We start from the raw sequence: 27,184 nt of genomic DNA, 5'->3' as shown, positions 1-27,184 counted from the left end.
AGCTTTTTTACCTAAATTCAATACATGAAGAGATGTTTTCCTTCAATATTCTTTTTTTTTCAATAACTTGGATTATTTTGAATACCACTGAAAGCCCACCTAAGATCTTTAGGTTGTAAACATTCAAAAATTTTATTTAGATACTTCCATACCAGACATACTTTTTTCACTTAGATATTTTACTTTTGTTTTACTGTTTAGGAAGCAAAACCTAGAACCATGTTTCAATTGCTTTAGTTACTTTAATTTATTCTACTTATCTAAGTGACTTTGCATAGATTCTCTTAATTTAATATATATATATATTCCATAAAAATATTACATATTTTTGTAGGATATTTTTCTTCTTGTGGTCTGGTTTCCTCCCAAAGTCTAAAAACATGCATATTAGCTCATTTGGTGATACTAAATTCACTGTAGGTGTGAGTTTAAGACAACAATAATGTAAAAAGTTATAATATGTCTGTAGTCTGATAGAATATGCTTGGTTTCTTCTGCTTGTTCCTGTATCAGTCCTAAACAAGATAAAGTAGGCGGGTAAATGAATTTAAATGATTTAGTCATCAACACATAATAATATCGTTTTATCAATAATTAGACTGTTATTTTCAATTATATAATGTTATATACAGTCTATGTTTTGAATATAGAAAGCTTAAAGGAAATGGACGCAGAGACATGACGTAAAGACGTCGAGTCTCCTGAGTCGCAGATTTGATGACGTCAACACCGAGCGGTTTGTTGTCCGTGCGGCTACATTCAAGAGAAGCAACATCCAACCTTTGTCTTGAAATAAACCGTTAACTTTTACTGGTATTTTGTCATATTGTAGGCATTTTTAAATTTAAAGGTAATTGTTTTAATAACATTTTGTTAGTTTTCCTATTTGGAAGGCTTCATTCCTTTCTCTTTCGATTTTTTCCCTCGGCTAACGTTAGCTAACCAACTCCATCTGACGGCTTTACTGACAACTCTGTTACAGTTCTCCGGGTAATATCGACCAATCCTGGACCGAAGATGTCGTACATGTTACCACATCTCCACAATGGCTGGCAGGTGGACCAGGCCATTCTGTCCGAGGAGGACAGAGTCCTTGTTATCCGCTTCGGACACGACTGGGACCCGACGTGTATGAAAATGGACGAAGTTTTGTACAGCATTGCTGAAAAGGTTTGAATGTTTCCCCCCTAACTCCTGCAGAAGTCACTTCACTTGTTTTTTCATAAATTTAGTGCCAATACATACTGTCCAGATGGCTCCAGTGATGATCTTCATGTTGAAGTAAAAAACAACAACATAATCTTCAAGCACTTTTAAATACCCTGTTATTTATTTACTTGAACCTGCTGGATTAGTGTACTTATTATATATAAATCTGTGTTTCCACACGCTTAGAGCTTCAAGCAGATGCTACTGGTCAGTCTGGGAAACCGTTATCAATAGTAGCAACAATAATTATTTTAAAACCCTGAAATTCAGAGATTTTCAGCTTAAGTTTAAGTTAGTTCACATGTTTGTGTATCATTAGTGTCTTTTCATTTGTTTTTGTGCTCTTGTTGGGCTGCAGTGGTTTTAAAATAAAGAAAACTCATTTTTTATTGTCATTTTTAAGTTTAAATTATATTTATAAGCTTTTTTAACTCTGCCAGGTTGGTTTAAAATCACTGATTTTAAAGGTTGCAGGTTTGGTTGCTTGAACAGTTTCTTGACAGGATATAAAATGTGAAGGGTTATGTGTCTTTTTAGTGTTTTTTTATTTTATTATTATTTTGGCTTGTTTTTGTTCTGGCTGTGTTGGTGAGCAGACGTTGCCGTTCTTACTTCTCTTGCTCTTTTCCCACAGGTAAAGAATTTTGCCGTCATTTACCTTGTGGACATCACAGAAGTGCCTGATTTCAACAAGATGTACGAGCTGTACGACCCCTGCACTGTCATGTTCTTTTTCAGGTAGGGCTCGGACGAAAACACGGCAACGGGATCGGTGCAAAAAAAAAAAAAAAAGTGACAAAAACAAACAAACTAAACGGCAAAAGATGTCTGACTCAGAGTTGTAAAATGATGTTTTTCTTCTTTTTTTTTTTCTATTCTCTCCCAGAAACAAACACATCATGATTGATTTGGGCACCGGTAATAACAATAAGATCAACTGGATCATTGAGGACAAGCAGGAGATGATAGACATTGTTGAAACGGTTTACCGAGGAGCGAGAAAAGGAAGAGGTCTGGTGGTGTCCCCCAAGGATTATTCCACAAAATACAGATATTGATTTATTTTTTATTTGTTTGTCTTCTTTGTTTGTTCCGTTGCCTCTCTGTGTTGTGTTTTCCCTTATTACTGTGGCACAGATAAGCAACTACAACTAACGAAAGTCGAGGATAGTTGTTCACCATTTTTTACCTTCTCTGTGAAGCAGGACAGTGTTGTTCTCAGTGGTCTGAATCATGTTACTTTGTGCCATTTGTGTTTCAGGTGAGCAAACTCTGTTAGGTAGATTTATGTGTTCCTTGTTCTTCAAAGGCTTATTTCTGTGAAATAAGCGTGAATCAGATCAGACGCATTGTTTAAGACTCCATATTTAACTGTTGGAATAAACATGGCTTTCTATATATGACAAGTTTTGCTTAATGTAGTGTTTTCTTTCATGCTCTTGTTGATTTATAGTTATATTGATGATATATCTAAATCCTTGCTGCAAAAGAAACCGGACAAATAGTAATTGTTTGTCTCGTGGCAAGAGGTATAGGGACTGGCCGGTTTAATACAGTTTAAAGTTCATGGATACTTTTTTGTGAACTCGAATTTCCTAGAAAACATGATATTGATTTAGTTCATATTTAGATTTTACTTAGCTGTGATGTGGTCGTAGGATTTGACCACATTTGTTTTCAGTTAAATGGAGTCAAGTATTTCTAACATTTAGAGATGATAAAGTTACAAAAATCATTGCATTGTGCACACAGCAGCTGAAACAAAAGAAAGTATTTGACTTATTAGAAGGCACTTCCCTCAAATCTTTTTTAAATTTCACCACTAGATGGAGCCAGAGGAACTAGTAGTTTTGCACCTCAGCCTTCAGCTCATTGCACGGCTGTAAAACTTCCAGAAATGTTACTCAGTGTTGATCAATAGAAATAAATGCACAAGCTTAGTGTTGTAGCAACATGTGAGCCAAAAGTCAAGAGGAGGGATAAAAACTGAACTGAAAGCAAAACAAGACATGTTGAGGTCTGAATACGGATGGAGAGAGCTTTAAAAGCAGTGAGTTTTATCACTGCATAAGTTGTTTAAACACTGTTTCTGTAGAGACTGAGGTTTAAAGTAACATTGTGGCAGTTCTTGGATATCTGGAACAGGCTGCAGAAATGTATTCGTGGAAGGTAAATGGATTGAAATGTTCCTGAGTGACTTCCTGTGGGTAAAAAAACCTTTCTTTTGTTTGTGTGATTTTGTGCCCAGAGCTGTTTAACACCTGCCAGACTGGAGGAGTACACATACGATTTGAACGGGTGATTATTTTTATTTTTTGACAGAGTTCCAGAGGAAGTTGTCCAACTTTTGCACAAAAACACAAACTTGAAAAGTTCCCAGAGAAACTTTAAAGGTGCCTGCCACTTGTTGTTTAAATCATAATGACTCCAAAAGTTAATCAGCTGAAGACGTGCATCCACTGATTACTTCCTGAGAGTTTCATTAAGATACGTTCTGTGGTTCATGAGATATTTCGCTAACAGACATTTTCACCAGTAGTTTACTACAATTATCTAAACAAGCTTTTTTAAACTTTTTTTTTTATTTTAAGCTCGTAGGTTTTCTAAGTTTTGCTGGAACAGACTCCATTAAAGCTCATTAAAGCTTTTCTCATCAACAACTTCTGACCAATCACACAACACTTGGTGCAAACCCCTGTGAGAAAAGGTTTGGCGTGAGCTTTTTGTCGCGGAGGGGCGGACGAAGCCGCGACGAGAACAAAAATGATGCAATTTTCATCACGCAACCATTACTGTAAAATAAACAAATTTAAAAAACCAACATCATCCTAACCGAACTTGGCTGCTCACAAAGCGAAAGCGACACCCAATCGAAACCAAAATGCTTTTGAAGAAGTCGAGGGCGATTAATTTTTCGAGCACAACTAAAAGCGGCAGCTAAAACATGACCTGATTGTTGTCATTTGTGAACGCTGGGAGCCACAGTTGAGAAGAAACCGACAGTCTCACGTTTCTTTGTGTGCACGCTGCGTTGAGAGCCTCACAGACCCCCCCCCGCCTCGAGGTGTCCCGTGTCCTTTCCACTTATGCTAACCCCGAGTCAGGCGTGGTTTTGTCTTTGTCCTGTCCCCCCCGCAGGGCTACTGTCCTCGTGTGGAGCACAAGGTCGAAGGCCGCGGCTGTCGGCTCATTATAATTCACATTATCATGCATTGTTGATCCTTATTACTGTTAATCACCTCAGCCTGAGGGGGAAAGGAGAAGTCTGGACAAGCAGGGGGACGGTGAGACGCTCCGGTCTCGACTTAAATAGGATCATGGCGGGATGTAGAGCACAGGACGGAGTGTATTTCAGGGTCAGGACTGACAGAAAGAGAAGTAGTTGTTTCCCATAAACTACACAAAATTTGGACACATTTAAAAAAAAAAAAAAACCTGGCCAGTCTGTTTATTTTTACTTCGGTTTCTGCTGCCAACTGATAAACAAGCTCCCAAAATGTTAATTTAGTCTGGAAATTTTTTAAAAATGGCAGTTACTAAGTAAAAGTTACTAATGTCTTCCTCCAGGCTAGGCTAATGGTTAGCTTAAACCAAACGTTAGCATGTTTTATGCAACTTTTCAGGCTTATGAAACAACTTATTGTCAAAAATGTCTGAACAACATGTGTATTAATGGTCAAATGTCCGTCTCTCGAGGCTGGAAACACGGACGCTGTTCGGTTGAGGAAACAGCAACAAACTAAACAAACAGTGTCGTGCAAAAAGTGTAGAGGTTTAATATTAGCTGATGTAGTGTTCTGACACATTGGTATGACATTTTTTTTTTTTAAAAAGTGTTGCATAAGCCTGAAATAACAAAACAATCGGGGCCCTGGTTTGGCTATCCAATTAGCATAGCTTGGATGAAATGAGAAAATAAACCAGCTAAATGCTGGATTTGTACTCGAGTTTCCCATAATCCAGTGCTTCTCTCATCGTAGTGAGCTAAAAACAGCTGTATTGCGCTCAGTGGCAGGTTTTACTCTGGCCGAGTTGAGCCTAATAACGCGTCGAGGGCAGGCGAACTGACTGCTGTGTTGCTTTCGGGTTCGATTTATTAACAGCTTAACACTTCATCGGCCTAATGGAACGATTTCCCAGGCCGCGTTTGGCCTGCGAGCCAGCAGTTGACGAGCAGCGATTTACACTATGACGGGAATATGTGTGCTTACGCTCTAAAGCCACATTAATCCGGGATCTGTTTGTGGCTATAGCGTTTGAATGGAGGAAGAGCAGCAGGCAGAGCGGGAGGATGATCCAGGAGGGGGGTGGGGTTGGTGGGGTTGGTGGAGGACATGTTGGCATCCTCTTTGACTTTACTCCATCCCTCCTTGCTTTTCTGGTTTGGCACAACAATATTTGGATAGCCAGGGTGGGGGAAGGGAGATGGGCAACTGCCAGTTTCTGGGGCACCCCCATTCCACCGATCCCTCTAGTTTTCCCCTACTGGCACTAAAACAGATACACACACACACACCTCCTTTCTTCTACTCATGTAACCCAAACACGAGTTGCTGACATGTGTCTCCTTCCTTCAGTCTCAGTGACGTCCATCTTTCCTGACAGAGCAAGCAGGAAAAGGATTGTAACAGCAGTTTACGTGCTAAATAGCATGTAGCTACATAAAACAAAGCTTTCATCCATTTAACCTTCCAGCATTCTCAAGTGTTGACTTAAAGGTGCAGTCCGTAGTTTAGGAGTCAAGTGTCACAAAAAAAATGTCCTCACTGTGGTAAAAGTCAACGTTGCTACTGCAAAAAAACACGCTATCGCTAAACTAGTAGAGACGCTAATTCGCGAGTCTTCTCTACATTCAGATGCTTGGGGTTGGATTAAAAGACGCATGTTTTTTGAAATTGGGCCTTCAGTATGACAAATATTCCACAAAGTTCATTTCAGATACCCCTAGAGCGCACGTGAGCAAAATATGGCCCGAGGGCGAGAAGCGGTCACTGAGGGATCTACATCCGGCCCCCAATTTCCTGAAATCATTTTAAAATAGGGGTGTATTCACACCAGGACTTTATTTTTTTCATTTGGTGCGGTTTGCATTCACATTGTGCTTTTTTGTAAGCGGACTATAATTTATAAACAAAGCCACGTGGGTGACGGTCATTGCTCCCATTGGACAGAAAGACGGGGGCAGCGGTTGGAGCACAGAGCACAGAGACGGAAATAAAGATGGAAGTCCTGCGTGCTGCATTTGTTATGTGCACATTCGTTCTGTTGGTACAATTACAGAATCATTTTGAAATTCAAGAGCAGCTCATTCAATGAAATAATGCCATTTGTCCCATGATGCTTAGCAACGGTGGCCCGTGAAGTCCAAAAAGGCGCATGCTTTACGTAGTTAGTTCGATTCAAGTCCGGTCTGTATTCACACCAGAGTTCGTTTGGAAGCGGACCGAGACCACCTCAAAAAGCGGGTCTCGGCCCGGTTGTTTGATCCACATGACTGTATTCACACCTGCAAAAAAAGTCCGGACCAACGCTGGAAACGGACTCTGCTTTGATTAAAGCGGACCAAATGTGTCAGGTCTGAATACGACCTAAGTCAATGAAAGGCAACATTTTATTAATGAATCTTTAGGTGACTGGACATAAAGTCGAAGCCAAACAGATTGGACATTTAAATCTTAAACGCTTGGACTAAACCGGCCCAAACCTTTGTTTTGCCAGGGTAGTGTGGTCAGCGCGTGTGGTGGCAGAGCCAGACTGAATCCTAATGCCTAAAAAATTAAAAAGATACATATTTTTCTTTTTCTTTTGTTCTTTTTGTTGTATATTCGCCGTACATCTGATTCAACCCAGCAATCGTTTTTCTTTTATAGGCTACCTGAACTGAAGCAGCCACTTTGTAGTTTGGGAATGACTATTAACAGCAGCCAAACAGAGGCTTCCCTAGTCTGTTTGATACAGAACTACAGAGAGCTGGACTGACGGAAGTGGAAGGGAGCCGACTGAGCACACAGTTTCTGTAGGTTATAAATAACTTAGTGGGAATGCTGCCGGACCCCTCAAGGTGTAGGTCAAATGGTGCGTCCTGTGAAGGCCTTACAGCACGCTGAAAACACTCGTGTTACAGGAATCTGTGTGAGAAGTGGCTGCTTTCTGTAGAATTTCTTCATCAGATGATGAGGATACTGTGGTCTTTAATGGGTTAGGGGGTCTCAAAGAAAGACTCAACATTTCATAATCGTGACCCCCACTGGTTTTAGATAGAAAGATTTTTATTCTACTATTCTGTTCGTCTGTATAAATGCTTTCCAGTAAAGTTGTTCAAATCCTCCCTTTGTCCAATCTTCAGATGATGGACGTGTCGGGTTATTCCTGGTTCTAATAATTTATTTCCTGCGCTATGGTTCTTCTGTCTGTTCGAGCCATTCCTGCCCAGAAAAAATCCCCAGTAGATCATTCTATCATCTTCAGTAAATCCCTTGCTTGGTTTGATCGTGTCTACATGCCGTTGTCTTGAGCTTGTGCCACTGTAGACCTCTGACAGAAGTAACCGATGAAATGACCAGCGAATGTGTATTTATTACCTATTTATGAGCTGGAAATGATCTAAAATTGAAACCACTTTAAGACGTTTTGCCACAATGAGGGTTTATTTTGGGTCGGTGAAAGCGCTCATCAGCTGCGCGCCCTTCAACTCGCTCATCCAATAAACTTCAGCTCCTCTTTTAGGTTACATCACAGCCTCTTTGCATAACTGACGCGCCCGGGAGAGATATCAAGGCTCGTTTTCTTCTCAGCTGTCTTAGTTTCCTAATTACTGCAGGGGAAAATCAGTTTACTGATTCGGGATTGCGATAGAAAGCAGATAATTCACTTTTCATTAAGGGGAAAATGGTGAGCAGGGGCTTATTTCCAAATAACTTCTGAATGAAGATGATATTTATTCATATAATCTATTATGTTTGTCTCTCATGGGCTGTAATGGGGCTTTGAATTCTGGCTCTCGGGGGGATTTATTCAGATGAGATGATCCATTGCCCTCAGGCTGCCAGAGATTAAAAAGTTTCACACTGATAGTGGCCTGAAAAAAAAAAAAAAAGCATATACTTCCTTTCCTTGATTCATGGAGGCTGAAACACTTAGTGCCGTGTTGGTTTTATGAGCTCCTTCTTCTACTCCACTCAGAAACCTGTGACTCAGTGGATTTGCGTCTCGCTTCCCACGAAATTCCCGAAAGGATGTCATTCCTACCAACGCAGCAAAGCGAGGGGTCCTCTGAGACGGATGGGGGTGCGCAGAGAGGAGGTGTGTTTATGCAGCCTGAGGCAACGCTGACACACCGGTGTGTTGTGTGCATGCTGGAACACAACCCCCCCCCAAAAAAAACCAAAAAAAAAAAACAACTACACGTCACAGGAGGACCCTCTTGTTTCACAGGCACCTCCATCCATGGGGAGGGCTCCTCCATTCAGAAAGTTCAGACCCAATTAGCACCTGCCCCGGATTCACAGGCAGACCAGACCTCCTGCTGCCGGAGACGTGCGACGCTGACAAAAAGCTGCAGCTGAACCAACAAGCACGAATGGGCTCAGACGCTCATGAGCACTGGAGGGGAAAATACTCCATTTTATCTTATTTCAAGAGTTTCATTATTTATTGTCATATAATTTTAATTTGTACGCACTCTAACAAGCTCTGAGTGATCATGCTTCATATTTAAAGCTTGGGCAATAATGTAATTGACTCTTGATTTGTCTGTTAGCAAAATATCTCATGAACCAGCAGATGGATTTTAATGAAACTTTACGGAAAGAATCACTGGATATATATTTGTAACTGATTAGCTGTTGGAGTGAACCCGATTCAAGATGGCTGCCACAGCCAGCTCACCTTAGTGTACACAAGAATGGCTCTAACCCAGTCAAATTTGCAGCTATTGAGCTAAAACGCAGTGTGGTAGTAGCTGAGAGTCATCCCCAACACGTACTCTGAGCTCTGACAGATCAGGTTTGAAAAACTTGGCTGGGAATATTGATTCCTTCAAAAAACTGTTACTTTTTTAAAATCATTATTGTGTTTACCTGCCATGGTGACTACGGAGGAAAATTAGCCAGCTGCTAAACCCAAATACCTTTTCTTCTTTGAGATTATTGTGACATGTGTGATGGATGTTGTCCCTGTTTGACAAAGAAACTAAAACTAAATAATAATCAAATTCTGAAATCAGAAGAAGTCTGCTGAAAAAAAAAAGAGATTTCTTTTGTGCAATAAGGGAATTTTAGAAGCTGTTCCTCACGATGAATTGCATCAGATTTACTCTGTAGGTCAAAACTAACAGGAAACGCTGATGATCTGCCCTGGTCATGTGACGCTTTTTTACTAGAAATTGAATATCCTGTGTTTTGTCGATTTGATCAATACTTACTTCAACTGTTAGCAGCACTGCTTCATTTGTTTGACACTTATCTGTAATGGTTAAAAGAATAGTTGTGACTTGACATTCAAAATCAAAATACATTCGAACATTTTAATCTACAAATAAAAATAATATATTTACTGCACCATTCATCTCGGTGTGCATGTGAGTGAATAATCAGGTTGTGTCACCGCACCGTATTTAGTTTTGCAATCACGTTTGTCCAGTCAAAGGAGCACCTTCCTCTCATGAACAAAAAAAAAAAAAAGAGAAGATCTGAAGCCTGGATTGGTCACGTTGCAACACAAACATCCACACTGAAGCCCACACTCTCCCTCCGTGACTCTCACCAGCCAAATGTTAGGCTCTGCGTACATCGACGAGTATGTGGGCAGCTGCTGAGCTAGCAGGATGCAGACTCTGCTCAGACCGTTGCCACTCAGAAAATAAAACCATAAACGTATGTTATCTGTTTGGACTAAGTTTTCCTGTTGATTGAACATCTGAGCATCCCCCCTACATGGTACTGTACCTCCACCTGCCTCTTCTCACCATCTCTGAGCTTCTCTCTCCCACCCCACCTTCCCTTGTGCCTATTTCTGTCATCTTACTTGGGATTCATTGAGATAAACGCGGTGGCTCATTTCCACCCCGACGCCCCCTCCAACTCGTCCACCTTTCTCCACAGCCTCCCTCCTCCCACCCCACCCTGTCGCGATGGCCGATGAGGTCTCCCTGCCCCAGCAGCACCCCTGCCAAGCTCATGCAGTTAGTACAGTCTGCCTGTGCTCTCTCCTTATAAGGGCAAAATGCATTGACAAAGGCAGAAAGAAGGGGCTGTACCAGCACAGGCAGGCAGGTAGGGGGACAGTGGCTCAAGCAGGAGGAGGAGAGACATGTGATGTAGAGGAAGAGGAGCAGGGGGAAGAAGTGGAGGGAGGGAGTGATGAAGATGACCAGGGAAAAAGGATGATGGAAGACTTGTGATGAGGAAAAGAGTTCAATGTAATAACGGTGATTTCACTTTTTTCAGTGAAGGAAATACATGAAGGAAATAGAATAATCTGTTTAGTGCACTGCAGCACAGTAAAATATCCAGATTTGTGTAGACTAACGTTTAATTTGAATATTTATAGTAAAACAGTGGTATTTATAGACTGGAACCCAGAAGTCGAGGTCAGAACAAGACCAAACTTCCCTGCAGGCTGGTCCCAGGACATGTTTTATACACTGCCTCCTCGATGTTAACAAATGAAACATTACCTTCGATAAAACTAAAAAAACACACACTTACTTTCTTCAGGTGTTGACCTTCGTTGATTCCCATAGTTCTTACCTTGCTGCTGTAAAATATATACAACTGTAACAAAAATACTGAGTAAAAAGCTGCACGGTTACTAAACAGTAAATGTAGACATTAAAATATGCAACTGTACCGCGATGAAGTGGAACTTTACAGGTGTCGTACAAGAACATGGTGACCTGTGCAAGAGGCAGCAGGAATGCAAACAGTTTATTTGATTTGTCGGGATCAATGTTGGTTGTGCAGTCTAACAGCTGATGGAAGATAAAGCAGCAGCAGCTAGCTGTAGCACTTCATTTGCAGCATTTGGCTCGAACGAGCCGTTATCTCATCAGTCTGGTCAGAGCTCATCTTCCTTCTTCAGATTGAGCTCCTTTGAAGACCTTTCTACAGCTGGTAAGCTATTAATTGTTAATAACCTTTTCATGGAAACCCACTAAAAAATATATAAATTACACCTTCAAATATTTATCTTCTTTTTGAGCTTCCTATCTCTTTTATTGGTGCCCACAATGGCGGAAGTTCAGTTTACACATTGTAAAAGTTTATGAAAAACAAACAAACAAACAAACAAAATACTCTTTGTGGTGAAACTAACTGCCTCAAGGACAGACCTAAATGCCACAGCCTGCATGGAAAGCAGGCAGGGAAAATTGACCTAAAAAGTAACAGGCTTTGTATAAATAATCCAAGGTTCTCCACCTTACGATTGTTGGCAATGATGCTTTGGTATTAATATTTCAGCTAAATAGACCGCTACATTTTAGGCTGGGTCTCGAAAAAAAACAGCTAGTTGCCTTACTGTGCCTCACAATTGACAGGTAAAACAAACAATAGTGCTTTCATTTCCGCTCCAGATGTGAATTTAATGGTGAGTTAAACACAGTCTTAATTATTTACAGGGCTTTAGACCTCTGTCCACTTAAGCAGGCTTAGCAATCATTACTCTGTTTATAAAGCAAAGAACTGCTCACAGTAGGCACCTTTGGAAGCTAACTTTCCCCTGCAGCTTATGCAAATGGACTTACTCATCCTCCTCCCTCGGTATCCTTGGATACAGGTTATTTATTCATCTTGGTCTGCAGAGATGTTGTCTCTTAGTGCGGTGTGCCCACATCAGGTGATAATCAGATGGTTCCTGCAATAAGCGTTGTTCAGTTTGTCACATGAACGCAACACAGAGAGCTTTCATTGACAAAATGCATTCTGTAGCACCTTAACCTAACCATGACAGTTTTAGCTAAATACCCAACTCTGCTCAGTAACCCAAGCTTTACCATAGCTATAATTAAAAGCCTGAACCCTAAAACCATGTCTTACCTCTCAAAAATTACTCTGTAATACTGACGACTGGCATTTGGTCCTCAAATTTCAAGAGTCCCTCGTAAAATGGTGTTGAGTCACCTTTCGGCCCCGTCTTGATGTAAAAACAAGAACAGACACACACAGACAAAGGTGTGAGTTCACCGCCAACAGAATTAAATTTCACAGGATTGTGAGATGTGTGTAATTAATCTGTTAGCCAGACTTCAGATGGCCAGGAGGAGGTGCCCCCTCAACTCCCCCTCCCCCAACACTCTCCGCTGGGTAAAAACAAAAAACAAAACATTTACTAACAGACAGCAGTCAAAACTGCCCCCGACCTTTCTCGTCTTCAACAGAACATCTGTTTCTTTGCACATTTGACTCGGGGGGTGGTGATTCTACGTGTAGGTGTGAAACTGAAGTCTCCCGTTATTTAAGAACTTTACAGATTTTGATAAATACACTAACCTCATCTGTGTTGCACTATTTAAAAAAATAAGAAAGAGCAGCCCCAACAAATAAAAGTTTCTGAACTCTATACGTTTGAGTGTATCCTCAGTAGTTTTGGTGCTAAACCTACTGATCAAATAGATGCAAGGTACTGTCAGACTGTTAAACATCTACGTTTTTGTTGAAGTGATGTTGGGATTACAAACTCTTGCCACATTTGGAGATTGAATGATAGTGATGAAAGGATGAAATATGACAGGGGTCATACATTTATAAAGATTCACATCAGCTCCAGTAGCGTGTTCACTTGTTCGTCTTTATAAGATTTCTATTGTAGTTTCACAGGGAAGCTGGGGCAAGAAAGAAACTTTGTAACATTTGCTTGTGATCCCAGGCAGCTCTTGTGTTGTGAGTTAAGCAATGCTGGAGAATGTTTGATGATGTGAAAGTAGCAGTAAGAAAAATCCACTTCTCAGATGCAACCACAGAAACAGGAAGTACTGTATGTGCTTTTAGACATCTGACTTTTCCTTTGTTTTATGTTTAGCTTTAGCATGCAGTGAAGATGTAGCTGGTAATACTGTTAGGTTTTATTCCTTATTTATTAATTCACAAATTATGATCTCATATAAGTGTAAACTTCATAAGGGCACTGATGGTTAACTGGAAAATGCTGGCATATATGGTAATCTGTGCTTACTTGTTTGCTTACTTATTTTTTAGCTATCTAAGAAATTATGCTGCATTTAATCTACCTTGGAAGTCAGAGCCCGGATCTGGGAATGATGTTGAACACGTCTTAACTTTGTTCCAGTTGCAAGTCAGAAAACCAGTAGGATTTGCTAATTGTTGAGCTCAGTGACCAGGCTAACTACTGTTAGCAATATAAGTTGAAAACAATGGTTTTCTCTGCATTTAGAGCATTTAAACAGTGTTTAAACAACACGTTTACTGATAGTGGTTGGACAATACTGTGCGTGTGATCAGATTACTGGGATACAAGCAGACAGAAGTGAAAATAAATAGTTCATTTATGCAGCTATCACAGCTTCTCGTGCATGAGTCAGCCATGTTGGATTTTAGGGTTGAGGCTGGTCAGAAATCTGACTTCCACATTAATATTACAAAGCAATTTTTCTGGGCCAACAATGCAGCTTGTTGCACTTATTTTATGCTTTTCTTTAAGCCAGCGTTGAATGTTATTTTGACATTTGAATTGTCGGTATGCGTGTGGGTGCTTGACAGAAATAAGTGAATCTCTCAGGAAGTACAACTGATCAACTTTCATAGTCAACCCGATTCTAAATGGCCGCTACATCTAACTAACCTTAACAAACCCCAAAAATGGCTGTAACTTTATAAATTTTACAGATACCGAGGTCAAATTTGGCGGTGCAGTAGTTGAGAGTAATTCCCAAAACATACTAATGGATTGCTCAAAATCTGTGTTTAAAACATTTGCATGCAAGGTGGCAGGCAATATGCATTTCTTTAAGGAATGCTACATTTCTAAATTTATATTTTGATTGACTATTTCAAAGTTCAGACCATAAATTCCAACCTTGAAGCCACATTTTTCAAGATTTCTTTTGAGAATACGGAGTAGAGGTGTGACAAAGTTCAGAGTAAAGCACTTTAAACTCTTTTAGCATCTGATTGCAAGATGGTGAGTGTCCTATTGACCTATCAGCCTTTGACCTTTCAGTTCATCAACTGGACTCCCCCAAAAGTCACTCCCATGACCTGACTAAAAAAGGGCACCAAATCCTTTTAACTTCCTTCTGGCCCTATGTTTGGCCCCTATAATAAACTGCGGTAAGCGCTGCACAGCATTTGGTCTTTAGCTTTCTTTAGTCTGTTCCAGGGCTGCTATAAGCAGCGGTCTGACTGCAAGACCTCTAGACAATGGACATTCTGTCCACCCAGACAAATACACACACGTAGAGAGTGACAATTCAGCCATGGGTCATTTAATGCTGCCATTTTGTCCAGGCTGTGACCCTAAAGTAAAGGTCCTAAATGGGCAATTTCACCAGCCTGAATTGTCGCTAAACGATGCAAACAAATGGTGAGCACACACCCACACACACGCTGACAGGACTTCAGAGTTTTGTTCTCATTTTCTCTCGCAGTTTTTTTTAACAGTTTGGTCTAACAGTAAACAGACACACACCCTCACACTCACACCACAAGAAACCACAAATAATGTGAATTTCCTTCCCCCTAAGCTGCTCGCCAATCACCCACACACTTCGCAAAACAAAACAAAACAAAAAAAACCTGATGCACATCACTGTTCACCATGATTCATTTTCACGATGCGGACACATAAAGTCACCCCGCAGTAGAAACAAAGTCAAAACACGAAATGCAACTCTCCGCACGCGCGCACAAACACAACAGTCGTGCCCTCTCCTCGGACTGCCAGCAGGCTGGTATGGGAGATGTTAGTCAAAGCGGGGAGGGGGGATGTTGTGAAGACACTGAATGTGTGTATGTGATGGGAGGGGAGGTGTGGGGGGGTCTTTGTGAGTGAGAGAGGTAGGAGGAGAAGGGGAGAGGGAGGGGGGACATAGTGTTCCATTTCTTATAGACCAGCAGCTGCTGTCTTTAGTGCAGAGACAGAGGAAGAGGGAGGGCTGTGTGGCGTGAGGCAGTGCGTGCGCTCAGTGTGCTCAGCGTTTAGGTGAATCCACAAGCCTCCTGCCTCACAGGGATAAAGGATCGCAGAGAGAAGCCACACTGCCTTGGTTCCAGCACCTTCCCTCCCCTCAGTCCTCTTGTTTCCTTTGGCTGCCGGTGTCTGTACTTTGCGTTTATTTCTGTCCTTTTCTTTTGTTCCCCGCATCCCACTCCTGCTTCGCCTCAAAAGGAAGAAAGAGCAGCGTCAGAGGCACCTTCCTCCCTTCCTGCACGCCCAGCCGGTAAGCGGACTTCTCTACTCTTCGTTTTACCTGTTAGCGCCCTCACGCCCGTGCGGCGCCGATTGCACAAGTGAGCCGGATAGTCCCACCCTGCACCAACCGTAGAGGAGAGGAGCCGGTGGTGGAGGCTGAGGATGTGGGTCAGGATCAGGATGGAGGCTGGCAGGTGGTTAGTTCTAGCAGGACAGTGATGGTGCGGAAGGGGTAGGCCAGGATCCCGTGGGTGGGCAGAGGGGAGGTTGTGCATTAGATTTAAAGCCTGTGGTCGACTGGGTCTCGTCTTCTTTCACTGCACTGCTCTGTCGGAGCAGCGTGGTCATTGCCACAGTCACAAACACACACATTTCCTCGCCTCTGCAAGGATCTGCAGTTCAAATCAATTAGGACAACAGGGAGTTTGCTGATGTTCGTATGTGTTAATGTGTGTAAATTCTCAGCAGACGTATGTGACCTCGAACCATCGTTTGTCACGCTGCGTGTCAGGCTTGCCTCCTTTCACCTTTTCGGTTCTGTTCGGTTGCACACACGTTATCAGGAATCCTTTACACAGCAAAGATGCTCACGGTGTGTGAGGAAGCTAAAAAATAAAACCAATAACCCCCAGATTCCAATGCTGATCGGAAGGGGTGTGTGGGAAAAACCGGCAGGAGGAAGAGGAGGGGGGGGGGATATGTGAATGAAGGGACAAATGAATGAAGGGCTCAGGCTTTTCAGGAGCATTTTTGTTCTGCTGAATGTGGTGGAGGAGAGAGGAGCCGAAAGGGTGAAGCAACCTTGTGTGCCTCCATGTGACTCTGCAGGTCCTCTTTGTGTGTTCGAGGGGGCAGAGATAAAGACGGATGCTGAGGATGGAGAGATGGCTGAATAGGAAGGCAGAAAGAGAGAGCGGTGATGGAGTGTGTGTATGTATGGACGGGGAAGGAGAGATGTGTGATTGGAGGTTCTGATCTCTATCTGTCCCTCCTGTAATCTACTGACTGTGGTTCTAATCCCTGTTAGTGGATTAACAGATGATGCACTGTCACATACACACACACACATCATACTGTCATTATGCTGAATCTAACCAGATGCCTAGTAAATATAAAGATGTGTGTATTGATATTTAATGCAAACCGTCTATGGAGCGGAGTGTGTTAATCAAAAGGGGATTGTGTGCGTGTCTATAGGCCTTTTTTCCGCTCTGAAACCGAACAGAGGCTGCTGTGGTATTTACTCCTCTGTTGCTAGGACACTCCCTTTGAACATTTTAACCGAGCCTTTTCATTGGCTGGCCTCGATGATGCAAGACTCCCTCACCCCAAATCTTTCCCGAGCGCCCATAGAAACATGCCCGTCTGCATTTCCTCCTCGCTCCTCCGCTGTCACTCTTTGTCTCACGCTTCCCCTCCTCCTCCTCCTCCTCCTCCTCCTCTTTGCTCAGTCTTTTATTCCTTTCGGTGGAGATCTCCTCGTCTCACCTCCCGGTCATCGCCCCAGTGTTTCGCTGATTCCAGGATTACCATCAGTCTTGATAAACTCATCGCTCCACGTCACTTCTCTCCTCATAATAAAGCCTAATTGCTGGCTGTAAAATTGTGCTGACAGCGTGTGGTCCGGCACAATCATTTTCTCCTGCTGTCTTGTGGAGGATTAGTGTTTTATGTGTCTCGCATTGTTCCTGGATCTATATGTGGTGATGCATCTTATTAGGCTGCCTTATTAAGTGCCAAGATGATCAGGGTTGACAAGGCTGGGAACAGAGAAGGGGCAGGGGTGTCACAGTTGAAGACCTTCACTTTTAGTCTTTAAGGGTGCCCATTCCTCAGCACTCAAGCACCCTTATTACTATTTGGTCATCATACTTCTGTTTTTGTAATATTGATTCCATTCCCAACTCTTCCTGCAGCTTTGGAAAAACCCATTCAAATAAATAAATAAAAAACTTCCAAACTTGCAGCTCGCTTGGCAATATAGTGTATATATAATTTTGGTAGCAATGCATTGTATGGTGTAGACAAAATCAGCAAAAACTTGCAAAAAATTCCCAACGGGTTTTTGTCAAAACAAATGAGAACGCCCAGCCCTCTGTGGAGCCCTGCAGCTCAGGCAGACGTCACAGCAGAAACATTATTCACGGTTTAAACGGGTCACGGAAAGGTTAACTTTATGTGACTGAACTGGCATTTTAATATCTCCGTTTGGTTTCACGCAGTCGCGGTAGAACTTTTAGGATTTTTGGAGATTTTTACCACATAATGTTCAACTTAGAGTGTGATGATGTCACATAGTGACTTTTGAGCTGTCCAGACTTTCTTAAAATTTCACAAAGTCCTGCAAACTTTACACTTCTTATACTGTTTATCCCTTTTATCACCCAGTGTGTCTCTCACTGCCATAGGACTTATGGTTTTACTGGTTCTTTGCGCACATCCAAACTCTCATTGCCTTCCACTGAATTTTCTCTGAATTTTCTCTTCTAAACTGGAGGTGAAGGGTCTTTTTTACTTGCTGTACCTCCTACATAAAACAATGTAGACATGAAAACTTGACTGTGGGTCGACCATTACCTTCTGCCACTAACAGTTAAAGGCTTTTTTTGATACTAATAGTTTTTACACAACGACTGTTTGCTTGAGGATTACTTTTCAGCCTTCATTTTTGTCTACCTGCCTTAAGAGTGCTGTCAGGGAGTGAGAGACACAGTGTGGTTACCGTGGTGACCCAACTGAGCCACAAGCAGCAAGCGTTAGCATTTCTTTTGTTTTTGCTCCTCTTTACACTTTTTTCGCAGGTCATACATTAAAACGTCGGTGTTTTCTCAGCTTAGATTGTCACTAAAGGAAGTTCCAAATTTGTTGAGCTTTGGAGAAGAAACTTGATGAACAGGATGTTGGAGTTTCAGCAGTAGCTGCAACGGCATCCTTTAAAACTTCTTCACAAAATCATCTTTACTCTTCATTTTCCTTGCACAGACCGGTTTTTCGTAACGTTTCAGCTGCAGCACGTCGATTAACGCACCGACAGGCGGAAGTGGTAAAGTTGGCTGGAAAGGATGAAAAGATAGCAAGAAGCCAAGGGTGAGCGGTTTTTGTTTGTTTTTGTTTCATCACACTGAAAGACGCCGAGTCAAGACAGCCCTTTAGGTTCAATGACGTGTGCTGATCTCCAGCTTTTACTGAGGAACGAAAGCTACCTGACTAAACAGCGATGACGTGAAAACGTGTGCAGCCGAGCCAAAGCCGTATGATTCATGCCTGAAAGACGGACTGGTGGCTGAAGATTTTGATACGAAACAGTAGCTATAACAACGCAGCTCGAAAAAGTGTTTTTAAAACCTAAAATTAGGATTTAGACCCATCTGCTTCTTCGTAGGTACTTCGATGAAATCCGTAACAGAATATTTTCAATTACACTTTCTCAATAGTTTATCAGAACCACGTTTGGTGGAAAAATTGCTGAACAAAGACTCCAAATCCAGATTAAACATGGTGTTCTAGCTGTATGATTAAATATAGGGGGAAAGAAAAGGACCGGTTTTGAAGTGAATTATTGGTCTTAAAAAAAAGAGGAAAAGCAAATCTGGCAGACTTTCCATCACTTATATCGAATGCAATCTTTTTAATAAAACAGCAGTGGTGTTGTCCATGCGGCCCTTCTGCTCTCCCAAATATCTCTCACAATATATATATTTCCTGAAACCCGTCTAGTCTTTTTTACTTGAGTCTGTTCAGTCATGAACATCTGTCATTCAAACACCTGTCTCTTGAGCTTCGGAGCGGGGCTGTTCAGTTTCCACCAGTTCAGGGTTTAGATCGGTTACAGGGCTAAAATCATACGGGAATTTGAAACGTGATCTGTCTCCACCCTCTTATAGCGGCTGTGTCCGTGTCTGTGTGTGTGTGTTTTAATCCAGTGTTGTCAGGAATTAGGGATTACCTCCTCAAAGCTGACATTATCCTGTTAAAGGGGCACAGGGTGGAGCGGCAAAGGGCACGAAGCGAAAATGAGTCCAGAAATAGGATCGTGGAGGATTTACCTGCAAGGACAGTGTTCACTACTTACAGCTAAAATCTGAGGAGTCACTGGGAATAAAAGAGAAACAGGAGAAACTGACTGGCGTTAATTCAGTCATGGGACTTTGCTAGACTTGTGCTCTATCTTTTCAAATGTGCTTATTTGCTCTCCAATGGGATTTATTAGTTTAGATCAATACAAACACAATGTTTGTAGAGTAAATATGACAGCGGCATCAGAAGCTGCTTAGCTAGGAGGAAAAAGGAAACCACCAGTCAGAGATGACAAATACTTTAAACCAGGGGTGTTAAACTTAGTTACACAAGGGGGCCAAAATTTAAAATTTGGTTCTAGCCAAGGGCCAATCCCAATCAATATTTTTGAAAACATATTTAAATTATCCCTGGTTTTAGCTGTAATATGTCAAATCATTCATATAGAAATATCAAACACCTTTTCCCTGTGACATATTATATAGAATTCAGAACGAACATACTTTAATGAACAAAAGAAAATAAAATTAACTGAAAAACACATCATTAGCATTCATTTCTTGTGCCTTGTTATGATTTTGTCTCCATTAAAACAGCTAAAAAGACCTCAACACATCTGATCACACAGCCACTTACATTTAACTTTGAAACAAGAAGAAAACAGAAAAAGATAACATATATTACAGCAGACTGGCTGTTACTCTGATGCACGGTAACTCCAGTCAGATATCTGAGATCGTTTCTCAGCTGCAAGTTGATCAACAAGAGTTTGATTTTCTCTGTCGTCCTTTTCACGTCAAAATCAAAGATTGCTGAGAACTTAAAGTTCCATGATAACTTAGTTATCTCGGCTTCAAAGTAACCGGCAAAGGAAAACTTTACTAAACTAAATGAGAAGCAACAGAGACTCTATCTGTCACAGGCTGGAGGGCCAGATCTAAGAACGTTTAAATGCTATCCTGGGGGGCCAGATAAAATATTACCAAGAGGCCGGATCTGTCTCACAAGCCTCCTGTGGAATGGTTATGAACAATTAATATCTTACCTGTTGTAGATAGCTTTTTGAGTTTGGGAGAAAAGAGGTTAACTGTGACCAGATCGATGAGGAAAAAATGTCACTTCAGGCGAGTTTTGTAAACCTTTACATCTGTGTCAGGTTTGCATTACATGGTTTAGTCCATAGAATCTCTTGGTTACTTTTAGGTGCAAAAACCAACGACAGCATCTTGTTGTCACTGTTGTCACCCAACATAATGAGTGTAGTATGAAATTGGCGGTGATGTAAAAATTTATGGGATACCATTCACAACACGGCATGGACTGAGTTGGTGAGCTAATGTCCAGTCCGATAGCAAACCCACCACAAATAAACAATCAATTTTGACCCAGTGTATATATAGTTTACTCATTTAGGTAAATTTTAAAGCTCACTACCTCAGTAACCCATCAAATATGCACATAATATAAATGGAAAGCAGAGATCTTTTTTCCACCAACAGGTTCTCAGCGGTGGGGTTTGTTGCATATTTTAACCAAATCAACAAATTCTAACCCTAACCTTTGACCTGTGAGGTATTTTTAACAACAACCGAAGCTAAACTACGTAATTGTTTTTGGATTGTTTGCTGAATCAAAGAGTGCCTGCCTCTAAATGCTGGATGACACCTGTGGAAATCATTGACAAGGCTTGGTAAACTCTGTCATCATCCTTGTTAACGCCGTCCTGCTGAAACTTGTTGAAACGTGTGACGTTACATCCAGTGATACATCCTCCTCCGTCCCTAACCAGACTCGACTCGAGTTGGGAAACCTTTCCTTTAGCTGCGACAGAGGGGAGCGCAGATTTCCGGATATTATCCGATCGCCTCTGACCTGCTCTCTGAGGACTTCTAACAAAATTGAGGCCTTTTGTCCGTCAATGAAATCAATCGCCGTCTGCTAACGTCAACAGATCGTCCACATGCTCATCCTCTGGACTTATTTAGGATCAATACCCCTGATTCAGAGAAGGTGAAGCCAATGGGAGCTTATCTACTTAGCAGACTCTCAAATTGTCTTAATTTATCAGCGTGTCCGGTTGTTGAGAGCAAATTATCACAAACAAAGTACATTATGCTGAGGGTTGGCAGGTTTCAGTGGGAAGCGGCAGATCAAGACGAGACGTTTGTAGGCCATTGCTTGTGGCTCTGTCCTGCTTTTACTAGAATTAGGGACGTTTATAGTTCAACCCCACCAATTAAAGTTTCTTATATAACATTATTATGCACTTATTATATGAAGTGTATCATAATTCTACACCCGAGTTACATTTGTAAAAACCTTCTTTCGACAACATATAGTTAATAAAAATTAAAAAAAACTACCACAGCTGTTATTTTTTTATCTTTTTATATTATGCCTGTCTTTGATCACGGTGTGTCTGTGTTCTCTACATGTTTAAGAGTTTTTACTGGAAACGTTTAGTTTGTTGCCATATATGTGGACGTTTGCACACACCTACTGTATTCAACATCTTCTGAGGACATTTTTGTCGAGATACTTTATGCTGCCAGGTTGTCTGATAACCCCTGGTGTCACAGCCGAAGAAGAAGCAGAGTCGTTAGTTCAGGTTTTGTTTAGGGTAACTAGGCAGACTTGTCTGTAAAATATGATCACACTCACTTTAGACATAGTTTGTCACAGATACAACAACATGCCAATCAGTATTTTTAGTCATTTTGCTGTAATTTGTTATTTCATCCTGATAAAACTCTACTCATCCAAAACCACGGGTAGACTGAGCGTGCATACCTTCAGTCGGTGTCACAAACTGTGAAGGTCAATTGATCGGCGCTCGTTTGAGTACACCCATCTTTAGCTTTCTTGGTATTTTTTCAGTTTTATTCACTTGTTTTAAATCAAACTCATCCTTCAGTGGTGTTTACTTGTGTTCTGTATGGCTGTAGTACAACTTCAGCCATGCATGAGGACGCTGCATGGATTTCCAGATAATGGGCTCCATTTATTCTACCAGATGGCACAGCAGTGTCCAATCCTGGTCCTGGAGAGCCATTATCCTGCATGTTTTAGTTGTTTCCCTGCTCCTCAGTAGGTGTTCAAGTTCTGCAGAAGCCTGTTAATCACTCAGTCATTCAAATCAGGTGCATCAAAGCAGAGAAACAACTAAAACATGCAGGATGGAGGCCCTCCAGGACCAGGATCGGACATCACTGAGTTAGCCCAATGTCATGGCTGCACTACTACCCCTGCCCTTAATCCAGTCAACACCAGTGGGAAGAAACAGGGATATAAATAGATTCATACCAGTTTAAGTTTTGAAGACGATCACTGTCCTCATTAATGGCAGCGTCCATCATGGCTCGAGTCAAACTCTGGCTCAAAACAGGTAAGGTTGAACTCTTGTTCTGTCTGGTCTTCATCGTATCCTGTCATCCGAGTTGTACTCCTCAGCAGAAAAGGCCAACAGACATTGGAATTTGTCAAAACATGCTTGTTTATCAAAGTATTTACAGATGCCAGCCAATCCTTGAAACCTTCGCTGCCTAGTGTGAGCTCATCAACCTAAATACACATCATGCACATTTATTTCAATGTAAATGACTTAAAAATGTTGTTTTTGTCAAATCCTGCCATGAAAATCCATATTTCATTACTCAGCTGTCTTTTTATTACCTTTGTACAGTTAGTGAAACGAAATACACCACTAGCTCACAACTTTAATCATTTTTACAAGGTCTGAAAACTGGAGCCAGTCCCACATGTTCAGAGGAATTAGAATTTGGTTAAGGGTTTAGGGTGAGGAGTTCAGCTCTGATACGAGCTTTGAAATACATTCTGCCAATAGTGAAACTCTATGAAGTTAGAAAAAAAACCCAAAAACCCAAACACAACAGGGACGTGTCTGTTTGCCCATGTGTGTATGCCGGAGCTCAGCGTGCCATGAACGCACCGGGAAGCTGGCGGCTCTGCTTTTTATTCTGTTTGATCAGACGTGTACTCACACACACACACACTTCATCTGCCCTAAAAAACACAGATTTGCTCATTGCGTAGGTTTGAGGCTTTATCCCACCCCCATCTAACAACACTGGACAGAAATAAACCTGAACAACAGCCAAGATCTCAGGCGTCCACGCCAGGGGAGCCACTGCCACCATTTTTAAGTTATCCTGTGCCATCGTTCTTTGTAAACCCGGTTTCCCATATGTGACAGTGCTGCTGCTGTCCTTCCTAGCAGAACAGCGTATCGCCGCTTCCTCTGCTGTGTGAGGCCCACTGCAGCACGATGTGATGGAGCTTCACCTCCGTCAAGGACAAACTCCGTTTTCTCTGGCGGGCTTCAACACACAGAGCTGAATATAGACTCCGGATTACTCTGGGGGTCAGGGATTACCTCATTCACTGTGGTCATGAGGACCGACAATCATAATACGTCCCAGTTCTGTAATTAATAGTTGTACAGTAACTCTGTGTGTGTAAACTGAATGTGAAATACTTAAGTATGACTTAATTTACTGAAATAAATGATGTCAGCAGCAAATTTGCTTCTTTTTCACTGCTCCATACACTCTGACAGTCGTCTAAGTTTGGAGCTTTTTCATGTTTCTGTGCTTTTTCAGCCCAGACTGATGCATCTGCCACACCAACAACATTTCATACAACGTAAAAGCTCTAAGCTTTTGTATGGAGTGAAATTAGCTGCTTGAAGCAGCGCATATTTTTCCAAAAAAATATTTTTATTTGAACTACAACTGTGAAAAATGTAATAGTTTGTGGTTTCTAAGTTGGCTCCATTCATCTTGTTCATGCCTTATGGCATTTGGTGCAGACTTTCTTCTGCTACGTGTATTTACTTTCTGTCACTGCTACCAAAAGATGATTACTTTCCCTTCACAAAACGCTGTTTGGCTGAGCTGCTTTTCCGACCAGTACAACAGGAAGTTGCTAGAAACCAGACAACTTTACAGTTCTCCCCTTCGTAGAAATTGAAAATCAGATCTTTTGTGGTTTTAACGGCTTACTCGTCGTGAACAGCTCTTTGAACGACCTCAGTTTGGAGAAATGGAGTTTAATTCAGACCGGACGGATGAGATAAAAGCTAGCCTGAGCGGGGCCGGGAGCAAATGACCTTCTGCTGTTCTAAAACAACTCCAGTGTTTTATAAACCCTGGCAGAAATATTAGGATGTTCCTGCCTGAAGTGCGCCAAGTTGCACCAGAGGTGCTGCAGCCAGCTTCTGTTGCCATCTACGCTCGCAGTTAAACACATAAATCGCGGGGGCGCTGCTGAGCACTGACTATGTAGGACGTGCTTCACTGGAGCTCCGATGGGATTTGTGTTTTAATGTACATTTTTGCACCCCCTTATACACTTTTTTGGAACAGACTGGACTATTAGTGAATGAAAATACATATCTGATGTGCAACTTGTGAAAGCTGGAGCTAAATATGAAGAAAAACGACAAGGCTACTCGCAGCAAGACCGAGCACGTGGCTCCGGCTGATCCTGATGCTAATAGCATGTTGCTAACCAAGATGCAGGAGATGCTGAATGACTCACGCACTGATCTCATCAACAGGTTTGAGAACATCATTTCGAACGTTGTTAAGAGGGAGATATCAGCTGCTGTGACACCGTTAGAAGCTAAAATTGCCTCGTTTGGGAATACTATTCAGGATCTGGAGCGGTCTGCTAACAATCAGGACGGGAGGCTAGCTACCCTGGAGACCTCGGTCAAGTCACTAAATGTATTAGTGGACACGTTGTCCAAGAAATGTGAAGACTTGGAGGGTCGCTCCAGACTAAACAACATTCGCCTTGTGGGTATACCGGAGGGATCCGAAGGTCAACAGCCAACGAAGTTTGTATCAACGCTACTTCAGGATCTACTCGGCCTCGATGCTAAGCCTGCCCTTGACCGGGCTCACCGCACATTGCGGGCCAAGCCAGCGGAGGGGGAGCCACCGCGCCCGTTCGTTGTCCGTGTCACCGTGTTTCAAGAACGGAATGAGATTCTACGGAGGGCTCGAGAGTCGTCTCCTTTCCTCTACGAAGGAAAACGTGTTTTCATTTTCCCCGATTATTCAACCTCAGTTGCTAAGAAACGTGCATCGTTTACCAAAGTGAAGAAGGAACTCCATTCTTGCCCCGGAATCAAGTTTGGGCTTCTTTTCCCTGCAATACTACGGATCACTCTTCCCAATGGGCAAATTCGCAATTTCGAGGATCCAGCCCTTGCTGCAGACTTTGTTGAGAAAAACATTAAAAATGTGGTTGATCCGGCCACAGTTTAATTCTAGAGGTGCCGCCCAGGGATGGCCGGGATAACTTTTTGTTTGGGAACTGTTATACTCTGTACAATACGATTATTATTTAATACATTATTGTTCTCAACCGCCTTTTAAGAACTTTGTGAATACGCTGTGGATATAATTTCTACTTTGGAAATTTACTTTTATTTTATTTTATTTTTTATTTTTTGGTTCTTGTTGATAAAACCCAGTGGGGCTCTAGGTGTCCGTTTACACATTAGCTTTTCATGTTCTATAAGATATTTAATGTTTCTATAAAACCTGTTGTTCTATAGGTGGTGCATTCCCTACATATATCATATTTACATCACATTCCCAGGAGAGTACGTTAGTAGCTAAGACTACTCTCTCTCTTCTTAGTCTCTGGTAGGCTGGATGCTGTTTTTTGTTTTTTCTATGGGGTTTCGCGTATCCCATTTGGGGGGATGCTTCAGCGAACGGGTGGGTTTAGGATGGTCTTCGATTTACAGGGGTGCGCGTGTTACTTTGTTCTTTTTGTCTTTTGTCTGTGTATGTCTCTTTTTTCAGGTGACCAGGGTGATTCTTGTTTACTCTTTTATTTTACTCTGACCTATGACTGATCTTCACTTGACACCAACTACAGCGGCAGGACGAGAGATCCGTTTCACCAGCTTTAACTGCAGGGGGCTCAACAATCCTGTAAAGCGTAGTAAGGTACTACATCATATGCAACGTTTGGGAGCACACGTAGCGTTCCTTCAAGAGACACACCTTAAGAACGTGGACCATGTGAAGCTGAAACGCAGTTGGATCAGTCAAGTTTATCATTCCTCTTTTAACACTAAATCCAGAGGAGTGGCTATTCTTATCAGTAAATCTGTCCCTTATGTGCACTCTCAAACCATTTCTGATGCTTGTGGTAGATATGTTATTATTACTGGTACCATTTGCAATATCCCAGTGGCATTTGCCAATATATACGCTCCTAATTGCGATAATGAACACTTTTTCAAACATGTTTTCCAGTCTCTTCCCGATCTGTCCACTTACCACTTAATATTGGGAGGTGATTTTAACTGCTGGCTTGATCCTCAGCTGGATCGCTCGTCAACAAACGTAACCGTGCCTTCACGCTCATCCAAAATCATTAACTCCTTTATGTTCGAATTTAATGTTCATGATGCCTGGCGTTTTCTTAACCCTTCCCAGAAGGTTTATTCGTTTTTTTCCCCAGTCCACCACACCTTTACTCGTATTGATTTTTTCTTGATTGATAATAGATTGCTGTCCTCTCTCACAGGGTGCAAATATGATGCTAT

At 41.8% G+C, this 27,184-nt stretch overlaps 2 protein-coding genes across 4 annotated transcripts in view; both read left to right on the top strand.

Annotated features, from left to right (window-relative positions):
• Window positions 1–696: 696 nt before the first annotated feature.
• Window positions 697–2,615, top strand: txnl4a (thioredoxin-like 4A). The gene is made up of 4 exons (XM_017421012.3): window positions 697–850; window positions 983–1,170; window positions 1,844–1,947; window positions 2,096–2,615. Exons 2-4 carry the CDS (start codon window positions 1,018–1,020, stop codon window positions 2,265–2,267), a joined length of 429 nt encoding a protein of 142 aa, XP_017276501.1. The 5' UTR covers window positions 697–850; window positions 983–1,017; the 3' UTR covers window positions 2,268–2,615.
• A 12,666-nt stretch (window positions 2,616–15,281) lies between these two features.
• The window catches only part of fam49al (family with sequence similarity 49 member A, like), a 50,331-nt gene continuing 38,428 nt past the window's right edge, over window positions 15,282–27,184 (top strand). For 2 of the 3 annotated variants that reach the window (XM_017421023.3, XM_025006928.2), the window contains exon 1: window positions 15,282–15,604. The gene's annotated coding sequence lies outside the window, so the exon portion shown is untranslated. The remainder of the gene's footprint in view (window positions 15,605–27,184) is intronic. The other variant, XM_017421021.3, reaches the window with a different exon arrangement.

The sequence above is a fragment of the Kryptolebias marmoratus genome, linkage group LG5 (assembly GCF_001649575.2).
Source record: "Kryptolebias marmoratus isolate JLee-2015 linkage group LG5, ASM164957v2, whole genome shotgun sequence".
Taxonomy (NCBI): Eukaryota; Metazoa; Chordata; class Actinopteri; order Cyprinodontiformes; family Rivulidae; genus Kryptolebias; species Kryptolebias marmoratus.
This window is presented reverse-complemented; position numbering and strand designations above follow the sequence as displayed.

Coding starts and splice junctions, on each gene's coding strand:
- txnl4a (XM_017421012.3), top strand. CDS start 1,018: ATGTCGTACATGTTACCACATCTCCACAATGGCTGGCAGGTGGACCAG. Junction 1,171..1,843: donor TGTACAGCATTGCTGAAAAG/GTTTGAATGTTT, acceptor CTTTTCCCACAG/GTAAAGAATTTTGCCGTCAT. Junction 1,948..2,095: donor ACTGTCATGTTCTTTTTCAG/GTAGGGCTCGGA, acceptor ATTCTCTCCCAG/AAACAAACACATCATGATTG.